The sequence below is a fragment of the Mizuhopecten yessoensis genome, unplaced genomic scaffold, assembly GCF_002113885.1.
Source record: "Mizuhopecten yessoensis strain PY_sf001 unplaced genomic scaffold, ASM211388v2 scaffold4001, whole genome shotgun sequence".
NCBI lineage: Eukaryota > Metazoa > Mollusca > Bivalvia > Pectinida > Pectinidae > Mizuhopecten > Mizuhopecten yessoensis.
The window spans coordinates 492,774-504,501 of NW_018405326.1; the positions used below are offsets into that span (position 1 = coordinate 492,774).

Below are 11,728 nucleotides of genomic sequence, written 5' to 3' on the forward strand. Positions count from 1 at the left end.
TGACGTCGACCTTGACAATAGCGATAGAGAGTTGAAAATTTAGCAGTGACCTTGACAATAGCGGACGAGAGTTGGTACTCTAGCTGTGACCTTGACAATAGCGGACGAGAGTTGGTACTCTAGCTGTGACCTTGACAATAGCGGTGGCGAGTTGGAACTAAAGCGGTGTCCTTAGGGGTGGAGAGTTGGGGCAGGGGTTACACAAGAAATGTTAATGAATTGGCATGTGATGCAGAGGAATCATTACTAATGCCTAGATCTACAAAGAAATCAACGACAGTTAACCGACATATTATCAATTTATTCACAGTTATCTTTGAACAGCAATCCAGTAAAAGCAACACAGAAACACAGATGTGTAAAATATGTATACCTTTAACAGGCAAGGAGAAAAACCTGTTTCTGATTCTCTTCCTACTCCAGATCGCTCAGACTACTCTAACTTAATTTCCATAACTTTAAATAAGCATTTTGAAATTATGGTTAATTATGTTTTCTGATTGTTACTTAAAAAAAAAATTGTAGCCCTTATTTTTTTATTGCTGAGAACAGACACATAATAATTTTGTTTGGCCTAACAGTCTAGTCTACAGCACAGGTAGACTAGTGGTTATCACACTGGCTTACCTGTACAACTGTTTTGTTGTTACACAACTCACTTACGATAAGGTGCCCGCATTTTACACTGTATGAGATTTACGGTAATCGGGGAACGCTAGTTTCAGTTTAGCTATCGCGTGTTTATGTAATCTAAGGATTTAAAGTGAAGGTCAACTTTACAAAATCGGCACCCCTGGATTTTTATCTAAAGCAAACTCTTTAAAACATAATTTTTACTATTGATTTGTTCATTTGCTCACGTACCTGACCCAAATTGACGGTGAGGTTGACAGCACTGTAAGCCATACCCCGGGATAGAGGGGGGCTCTGCCACCAGCGTTCTGTACCATCAATGGCATACTTTGCAGGGTGTTCTCTTCCTGGCTCATTCCGGTCACAATAATCACAGAACTGGCCTTGAATAATTTCTGTATCTACCCTCGATCTTTCTCGACCCGTTGCACCCGTAAGTCGGCAGTAACGTTCTCTACTTTCTCCACCGGAGGGTGACTCGCCACATGTTGATGTTGCAGTAATTTCTCGTCCCTGGGCTAAATTAAAGTAGGGTGGAGTTAGAACTTCTGCACAAATAAATTGTGTAAAAGTTAAAATCAAAGTTAATTTTAGCACGGGATGAAGCTCCCGCACGGCCATCTTGCAGATCTGCTGAGCGTAGTAATAAGTTCCAAATCTTTTCGGCGAGGGGAACCTATCGCCTGGACGATCTCATTTTTACTCGAGGGTATACAGCCCCTCAAACTTGCGGTTTTGCTAAAGTCAACGAAGCGAATCCGTATATAAAGCCGTCTGTCCTTATCGGTATAATCAAAAGTAAAGGATACATTATCTGTTGTCACTGGTCGAGTAAGTTTTTAAAATACGTTAACAGTTTGTATTGTGGTTGATATGTCACGAATCAATGGAATGGCCTGACCCAATTAAGCGGCTTGAGATTAACCATCTGAAAGGCCCACATGGTTTGAGCGAACAGCTGATGTCAGGATTTTTGGTATTTAAATAGGTAAAGTTGCTAACATCTGATACGATAGCATTGCTGTATACTTATTTAAAGTGAAAAGTCGAAGTGATGTATTTGTTTTGATTTATTACATGTTTAACATATTCTCTTTGTGCCCGGTATCCTAAAATCTGACCCGAGGCTTATAGACTCCCCGTGGAGACCGAGCGCGGGTCTTTGAACCAACACAAAATGCTGCTGAGACTGTAACGATAATACGACTAAAACCGTCCTTTTACTTTAAGGTAGTGGCGATTGCGGCAACTGCACTCATATCTATGAGATCTGCCGCAGTAAATGGAAGAAGAAGAAGATAACGACCAACGCCTACCCTGATAACGTCCAAAGTGTCCAATTACGTGTACACTAATGACGGGTTTGAACGGAGGTCAGTTTCAGCAGGGCTGAAACTGACCTCCGTACATACACTTGATTGCCTAAAATTAAATTGGGTTAGTTATTTTTCCTTTTTGTTTTTGTGTCAACTTTTTGGCTTGAGCCTAGACCGAGATATTTACTGAAATCTCGTTAAAATGGACATAATCGCGTTATCCCGACTGGTTCAGGAAGAAACTGAACCCACGTTAATACGGACCGAGTTAATCCGAAAACATCATTAATCCGGATTGTGTTAGACTGAAACCTCGTCAATCCGCAAGGTTTTAGATTAAAACCTCGTTAATTCGGACTGTGTTCGACTTAAAACCTCGTTAATCTGGTTTGTCTTAGACTGAAACCTTGTTAATCGGGATTTGACTAGACTGAAACATAGTCGTTAATCCGAACTGGACTAAACTTACACACTGTTAAAGTGGAATGCAATAAAATTTTGTAAACGTTGATGACCTTGATCATCGCTCAAGGTCACAAAAATCAAATGTGCTGAAAACATTTTTTGTATGGGGAGTCGGACAAGGATACCTTTCCTTGCTTAATTTGTTTAGAGTTAACGATATAAAATAATGTAATATTCCTCCATATTTTGTTTATTGAATGAAATCCTCGTTTATTGAGACTGATTTAAGAAAGAACATCGTTACTCTGGATCAGTTTTGGATTGAGCTGCGGTTAAGAACAATGGACTGGTATCTTGTTACTGGAAATCATGACGACGATAGAGTAACCTCCCCTTACCAAGACGACAACGATCCTAAATCTATTGACAGCGCTCTACATATCAATAATTGCGGGGTTTCAAAAAGATAGTTAATAGTCTGTCGAAGTCACAGTTAAATGACATGGCAGGTTACGTGACATTTCGGAGATTTAATCAACTTTGCATAAAAATAGCAAAGTCTGAACAGAGACATATATAGGCTGTAGTACATACATCTCTGGTCTGGTAGACGGCTTCTTTTAATTATCAAATTTATCATTTTTAAACTACATGTAGTATAAATCAGTGTTTCCATATTGCATCAGACATTAGTATCCTCTGATTTTTTGGGAACAATATCTGTAACGTCAGGCAATTCAGTATTCAGTGTTAAAGAATTCTTCCTTTATTAGTAAATACGGGAGATACTAAACTATCTTGGAAACAGTATTTACTCAGGAACAAATGACGTTTTACGATGAGAAACTTGTTTAGAATATATCGTCATTTCACATAATTTGCTTTGGACGAATACTTTTTGATTCCAGCAATATTTTTTGGAGATCATCGTGTCACCGACAAAAAGCATAAATTATAAGTCACACTCTTTCGGAGTATTTTCGCATGGATGATTCCCTTTCAGTCAAACATTTTTTTCCCTTCATTTTTTTTAACCGGCTGAGCTCCGAACCCCATTAATGTACCTGAGAGTAAAGGAGAAGGGGCTTGAACCAAAGGTGTTTAGCCTGTTAATTACTTCAAAGATCGATTATGACATAATATATATAGATATTATGTCATAATCGATCTCTGACTTAGGAACGTGCTAAACACCTTTGCTGGAACGGTGTTAAAACATTCACACTGTAAAATCATTTACAAACGAAGCTCAATGGACTTTCCAACAAATCCTCGCACCATGCATGAAATCCACAAGAATAGTCTTACATAGCCTATACATAGCCGTAATGTAGATGACTTCCGAAGTTGTGACTACTGATGCCGTCGACCCTCCCCGTGGTAGGTAGCACTCCCCGTGGTAGTTAGACCTCCCCGTGGTAGGTAGCAGAGAACCAGGTCTGCATGAGCCTTCCAGGATGAAGAAACGTGCAATGTATCGTGTCAAAGTCGCCCAGCTGTAGCGGATTTCTCTTTAGCTTAGAGATAGTGCGTCCGTCTGGAGGGTCGGGGGTTCGATCCCCGGCGAAGACGCATATACTTTTCAACACTTCTTTTCGACTACCTTTCTATTACAAAATAAGCACTAAATAATCCGAGTTCACATTGTTCAGATCTGTCCAGAATGTTGACGGGTAGTCAGTCCGTCGAATTATAAACCACAGAAGTTATGCGGATCCCCCCTCCCGATAATACATATTTTTATCATTGACTATGATAGACGAAGTAGACAAGAACTCGAAGAAGAATATTTCGCATAAAATCTGAACTTCCCGATTATCGGCATGTCATCCCTGTGCGCTGCTCGACAGAAATCTCTGGTGGAAGGGAGATAAATCTCTCGAACAACGCGGTATAAGTGCTTCGTTTCTCGCTGTCTTACTTACTCTTCAAATTTATCATTATGACTTGTCTCGTCCCGTTTTTGATAAAAAAAAAATTCCATCGCTGTCTCCCCTTTTGTTGTACATCTTGGCCGTCCGTTTGTATGGCTTTAAATTGTTAAAATTAAAATTATAAACAAAATTTCTCCTGAATATATTCATAATCTTGTAAATATTAAGATGTCTAATTATGACTTCAGGTAAGAAAATACTGCAGAGGTGCCCAGGGTCAACACTGTGAAGTATGGACATAAATCGTTTGCTTTTGAGGCCGCCCGGGTGTGGAACACTCTCCCAAATGACTTCAGAACAGTTGAAAACTTCAAAGAATTCAGTAGGCTGGTCCATTCCTGGGATGGCCCCATCTGCCTTTGCAATATCTGCAAAGAGTGATACTTCATACTGTGCCCTGGTTACCTCTGCCACCTGGCATTTTGGATTGTGTGATACTTTTATTATCTTATCTCATTTCTTATATGTTTTAATTCTATTCCATATTTTTGCTGCATCTTATTTGTATTTTAATTCCATATTTTCTAAAATATTTTTTTTTACAAAACTTGATAATTTTTGTTAATTGATTTCGGTATCATTTTTAATTAACACTATACTAGTGTATATTCTGTCAATTTTTATTCTTTGCTATATTAGCATTGTATGTATATTCCACTTCATAGTGTTTTAATCCTAGGTCCTAAGTAATTCTTGTGTGATATACAAGTATTCAGTCACTATTAACTATGTCCCCCATCTTAGGCGGGGGCTCCTCAACCCGCCCCATCTCAGGCCGGGGCCCCTCAACCCGCCCCATCTCAGGCGGGGGCCGCTCAACCGCCCTTTTCCAGGCCCAATCTCTAGAAATTGTCAGACGGTATTAAAAGTCCGAACTGTGGAAAAATCGGATTTTTTGTAATATTCGCTTAAAATTCGTCCGAATTATCGAAAGCTGATCTCAAGTTTGAAAGCACTGGTTTGGCTTTTTGTAGATTTCAATTTTTGATATACGAATAACAAAATCACTCGTGATAATCAGATAACTTGTTGATAATAAATACACTCAGAGAATATGTCAACCATATTTTTGGCACTGAAGCCAAAATAAAAACTAAATGTGAAGACAAATGGAGACAGAAATCTCGCCGTGGTAGAAGGGAGATCTGGCTGTCTTACTCTCTGGTCGCGATTCTTATCCGTCCGCCGTTTCCGTCCGTGTTTGTCTTTTTTTACTTGTCGTCCTCTTCATTTGTACGTCCTCTCCACCCTTCTCACTTTCGTCCGTTCATACGTCTGTCATCCATTATTTTTCTTCCTTTATATCTACACGTCCGTTCAAGTTCGACCGAGAATATTTCTAGGCCCATTTCTTTTTCTTATATTTGTTAATGATATCGTTGATAATATAGATGCAATAATCAAACGTTTTGCTGATGATACGTCATTATATGCTGTTGTTGATGTACCCGATATATGTGCAGATCTTCTAAACGATAATCTAAGAAAACGTCATGACTGGTCGGACTCATGGCTTGTTAAATTTAACCCTTCCGAAACAGAAACATTAACAATAAGAAAGAAAAGAATTAAACCCCAACATCCCCCATTATTAATGAATAATATTCCTCTTCATCAGGTCACCTCACATAAACATGTCGGAGTAATCCTATCTGAAAATGGGGAGTGAGCAAATCATATTGATTCTATCATGAGGAAAGCAAATTCTAAGTTAGGGTTATTGAGAAAGCTGAAATTTAAGATTGACCGAAAATCTTTACAACCCATGTACTTCTCTTTCATTAGTCCTATCCTCGAATATGGCAATGTAGTGTGGGCTAACATGACCGAATGTCGATAAAAAATGTTAGAAGCTATTCAGTTAGAGGCGGCCAGAGTCGTAACTGGGGAAACTATGTAGTAATGAACGTTTGTGTAAAGAAACTGCTTGGGTAAGTCTTTCTACCCGACGGGAAAATATTAAAATTACATACTTTCATAAAATAGTTCACGGTTTCTCCCCGTCCTACCTAAATGATCTTCTTCCACCACGTCGTTCCGAAATGCATACGCACAACACTACAGATGCAGAAAACTTACGCCCAATAGCATGTAAAACAAAACAATATAAAGATTCATTCCTACCCTCAGCTGTCGATCTATGGAATTCTCTTCCTACTCATGTAAAAAATAATCCATCACTATATACCCTAAAGAAATATTTATGTAGCCTTAATGTAAACATTCCCGATTATTTTTACCATGGCAATAGACTAGGACAAATTCATCATGCCAGATTACGAATGAAATGTAGCTTATTTAAATCTCACCTTTTCATGAAAAATCTAAATGCAAGTCCTATTTGTGAGTGTGGTAACGAAAACGAAACAGGCCAACACTATCTTTTATTTTGTTCTAACTATACCAGACAACGGCATGTTTTCCTTCTACATCGTTTCCCAATATAATCTGCAGACGTCCTACTTTTTGGCGATAGTTCTTTATGCGGAAACGAAGCTATATTTGATAGCGTCCAAATGTTCATATTACAAACAAAACGTTTTGAACATTAGACGAGAGAATGTAATGGCACTATTGCTTACACCAATGTACGTTATTATTATTCTTATCTAATTATTAATTCAATCGTCGATGTATTGATAATTGAACACTACATGATTAATTACGAGAATACAATTATGAGTCTATAACCATATATATTGTTCTTCTCAAATATGCCATTTTAAAGTTTGTATTCCCTTATCATCATGTATTTTGTTGAGTCTGCATATACTTTCTCTCTCTCTCTCCCTATATTTATGTAGGTAGCCGGAAAACGCATTATTTTGTTATCTTCTTATCAAATTTCGTCAGAGTTTTAAAGGCCCCTGGCTGTTTTGTATATTCCTTCGCGTTTAAAATAGTGTCTAAAGCGGTATCTAAAAACGGTACTTTATACATAACGTTCGCGTTTAATATTATTACGTTCTATAAACTAACGAAAACAGCAGAAATACATTTTAGAGTAAGACATTTTAGCAATGTTGGAACCCATTTGGATTGTGTAGACATCGAGGTTTGTATTTGTATACAATAACAAAAACCATATGTTGATTAGATAAAATATATCAACCCTGCGCGCTGGAACCACCAATGGCAACAGGGATCTTGCTGTGGCGGAAGGGAGATAATCTCCCAAACGAGGCGGTCCACGACAACACGTTACGTCCGGCGTTATTACCCTGTAATCATACGTCCTGGTCATCTGTCCGTTCATTTATCTGAATATCTTACTGTATTTCCGCAAGTCATGTCCGTCCACCGTTTCCCTCCGTTTATAACTTGTCTTTCTTTACGTGTCTTTATCCACTTCGACTGACTAACATGCTCAAGGGAGGTTCTGTAGCTGTGAATAGACGAGCCCTCCTTCCCTGGGGCGGAGCCATCGGAAACTCTATTCCATGTATAAACTTCATTCTTTTATCTGTTATCTGAAAATCTATATTTTCAATGGCCCTGCAACGAGGATAAAGTACTTTATAGTAAAAATTATGATGAATTATTTTAAAGGCATGTGGCCCAGACCTTTCTGAGCATCTCATTTTTATTTTACATTCGACAATACATTCATTCTTTAAAAAAAATCATACTGTAGTATGTTTTAATATAACTATTGTGCTTCCCCAGAACGCACAAGAACACTTCTACATTTCTTCTTTTTCCTGGGAAGGGGAAGAGGCTTATCCCCCCATCTTTGATTCTGTGATATCCTCTGAATGAAGATCGGTGGCAAACCTGATGTCTAGGGACCGCGGCGTCTCATACGATACTTAATATTATGGAATGCTAGACCGTCAGTTTCAGTCTCTAAAACTAAATAGTATTCAAGTTTAATGAAACGATATTTTGTGTCGTTTTATATATTTTTTATCAACAAGGGTGTATATGATTCTTTTTCTTTTTTTAAATTAAATTTGTTGATGAGTTGTTAATTATCTAAACTTAAGTGACAGTTACTATATCTTTCAGTCATAGACATTTTGTTAATATTTTATTGGCTGAGCAGCGGTGTTTGTATGCGTTATACTGTTCGAGTTACCTCCCCTAGTATACATACGGGTCGGATAGGATCATTTTGTTTGTTTGTTTGTTTGATTTTGTTTAACGTCCTATTAACAGCTAAGGTCATTTAAGGACGGCCTCCCCTGTGTGCAAGATGCATGCGTGTAGTGTATGTGTGTGTATTTTGGGAGGCTGCGATATGTTCGTGTTCGTCTCCTTGTGATAGCGCGGAACTGATGCCGACTTTATAGTGCTACCTCACTGAAACATACTGCCGAAGACACCCAGCAGGACGCCCCACCCGGTCACATTATACTGACAACGGGCGAACCAGTCGTCCCACTCCTAATTTGCTGAGCGTTAAGCAGGAGTAGAAACTACCATTTTTAAAGACTTTGGTATGTCTCGGCCAGGGGACAGAACCCAAAGCCTTCCTCACAGGGGCGAACGCTCAACAAATGGCCAAAAGTGAGGCATTGTCAAGGGAGACATTAGGAAGAAGAAAGTTATTTAGAAAGGAGAGAAGAGATAAGGTCCCAAATTTAGTCGCCTCTTACGATCATGCAATTGGGGGCAGCAGGTACAATTCTTACGCCCTACCTGCAGGGACACGGATAGGATCAACACAAACTGACAGTAGGGGAGGTGAGGTTCTACCATGTACATACATATTGTAGGGGAGTGAGGTTCTACCATGTACATACATATTGTAGGGGAGTGAGGTTCTACCATGTTCACACAGACTGTAGGGGAGGTAAGGTTCTACCATGTACACACATATTGTAGGGGAGGTAAGATTCTACCATGTACGTACAGACTGTAGGGGAGGTGAGGTTCTAACGTATACACACAGAATGTACGGGATGGGAGGTTCTACCATATACACACAGACTGAGGGGAGGGAAGGTTCTACCATATAAACACAGACTGTAGAGGAGGTGAGGTTCTACCATGTGCACACAGACTGTAGGGGAGGTGAGGTTCTACTGTATACACACAGACTGAGGGGAGGTGAGGATCTACCATATACACACAGACTGTAGGGGAGGTGAGGTTCTACCGTATACACACAGACTGTAGGGGAGATGAGGATCTACTATTCACACACAGGCTGTAGGGGAGGGTGTGGTTCTACTATTCACACACAGACTGTAGGAGAGGTGAGGATCTACCATATACACACAGACTGTAGGGGAGGTACGATTTTACCATATACACACTGACTGTAGGGGAGGTGAGGTTCTACCATGTACACACATATTGTAGGGGAGGAAAGATTATACCATGTACATACAGACTGTAGGGGAGGTGAGGTTCTAACGTATACACACAGAATGTACGGGAGGGCAGGTTCTACCATATACACACAGACTGAGGAGAGGGAAGGTTCTACCATATACACACAGACTGTAGGGGAGGTATGGTTCTACTGTATACACACAGACTGTAGGGGAGGTGAGGATCTACCATATACACACAGACTGTAGGGGAGTTGAGGTTCTACTATTCACACACAGGCTGTAGGGGAGGCGAGGTTCTACCATATACACACAGACTGTAGGGGAGGAGAGGTTCTACCATATACACACAGACTGTAGGAGAGGTAAGGTTCTACCATATACACACAGACTATAGGGGATGGGAAGTAAGATTCTACCATATACACACAGACTGTAGGAGAGGTGAGGATCTACCATATACACACAGACTGTAGGAGAGATAGGATTCTACCATATACACACAGACTGTAGGAGAGGTGAGGATCTACCATATACACACAGACTGTAGGGGAGGGGAGGTTCTACCATATACACACAGACTGAAGGGGAAGTAAGATTCTACCATATACACACAGACTGTAGGGGAGGTAAAATTCTACCATATACACACAGACTGTAGGGGAGGTAAGATTCTACCATATACACACAGACTGTAGGGGAGGGTGTGGTTCTACTATTCACACCCAGACTGTAGGGGAGGGTGTGGTTCTACCATATACACACAGACTGTAGGAGAGGTAAGGTTCTACCATATACACACAGACTATAGGGGAGGTGAGGTTCTACCATATACACCCAGACTGTAGGGGAGGGTGTGGTTCTACTATTCACAACCAGACTGTAGGGGAGGGTGTGGTTCTACTCTACTATTCTTACCCAGACTGTAGGGGAGGTAAGATTCTATCATATACACACAGACTGTAGGGGAGGTAAGATTCTACCATATACACACAGACTGTAGGAGAGGTGAGGTTCTACCATATACACACAGACTGTAGGGGAGGGTGTGGTTCTACATTATACACACAGACTGTAGGAGAGGTGAGGTTCTACCATATAAACACAGACTGTAGGGGAGGGTGTGGTTCTACCATATACACACAGACTGTAGGAGAGGTGAGGTTCTACCATATACACACAGACTGTAGGGGAGGGTGTGGTTCTACATTATACACACAGACTGTAGGAGAGGTGAGGTTCTACCATATAAACACAGACTGTAGGGGAGGGTGTGGTTCTACCATATACACACAGACTGTAGGAGAGGTGAGGTTCTACCATATACACACAGACTGTAGGGGAGGGTGTGGTTCTACATTATACACACAGACTGTAGGAGAGGTGAGGTTCTACCATATAAACACAGACTGTAGGGGAGGGTGTGGTTCTACCATATACACACAGACTGTAGGGGAGGTGAGGTTCTACTATTCACACAGACTGTAGGGGAGGTGAGGTTCTACCATATACACCCAGACTGTAGGGGAGGGTGTGGTTCTACCACATACACACAGACTATAGGAGAGGTGAGGATCTACCATATACACACAGACTGTAGGGGAGGGGAGGTTCTACCATGTAGACACAGACTGTAGGAGATGTGAGGTTCTACTATTCACACACAGACTGTAGGGGAGAGGTGAGGTTCTACTATATACACACAGACTGTAAGAGAGGTGAGGATCTACCATGTATACACTGACTGTAGGGGAGGGGAGGTTTTACCATGTACATAAGGCTGTAGGGGAGGGTGCGGTTCTACCATATTCCCTCTGACATAAGGGGAGTTATTTGTTTTTTTAATGTACACATAGCCTTAATGGGGAGGTAGGGTTATAACATGAGCACATTGTAGGGGAGGTAAGGTTCTACCGTATACACACAGACTGTAGGGGAGGTGAGGTTCTACCATATACACACAGACTGTAGGGGAGGTGAGGATCTACCATATACACACAGACTGTAGGGGAGGTGAGGTTCTGCCATATTCACACAGGCTGTAGGGGAGGTGAGGTTCTACCATATACATACAGACTGTAGGGGAGGTAAGGTTCTACTATTCACACACAGACTGTAGGGGAGGTGAGGTTCTACCATATACACACAGACTGTAGGGGAG

At 40.6% G+C, this 11,728-nt stretch overlaps 1 protein-coding gene across 2 annotated transcripts in view; it reads right to left on the reverse strand.

The window, feature by feature from the left end:
- LOC110448329 (laminin subunit alpha-like) overlaps positions 1 to 1,308 on the reverse strand; it is a 92,541-nt gene extending 91,233 nt beyond the window's left edge. For both annotated transcript variants that reach the window (XM_021494505.1, XM_021494504.1), the window contains exon 1: positions 865 to 1,308. In XM_021494505.1, coding sequence (XP_021350180.1) covers positions 865 to 1,254 — 390 coding nt within the window. In that variant the 5' untranslated portion in view covers positions 1,255 to 1,308. The remainder of the gene's footprint in view (positions 1 to 864) is intronic.
- Between the last annotated feature and the right edge of the window lie 10,420 nt (positions 1,309 to 11,728).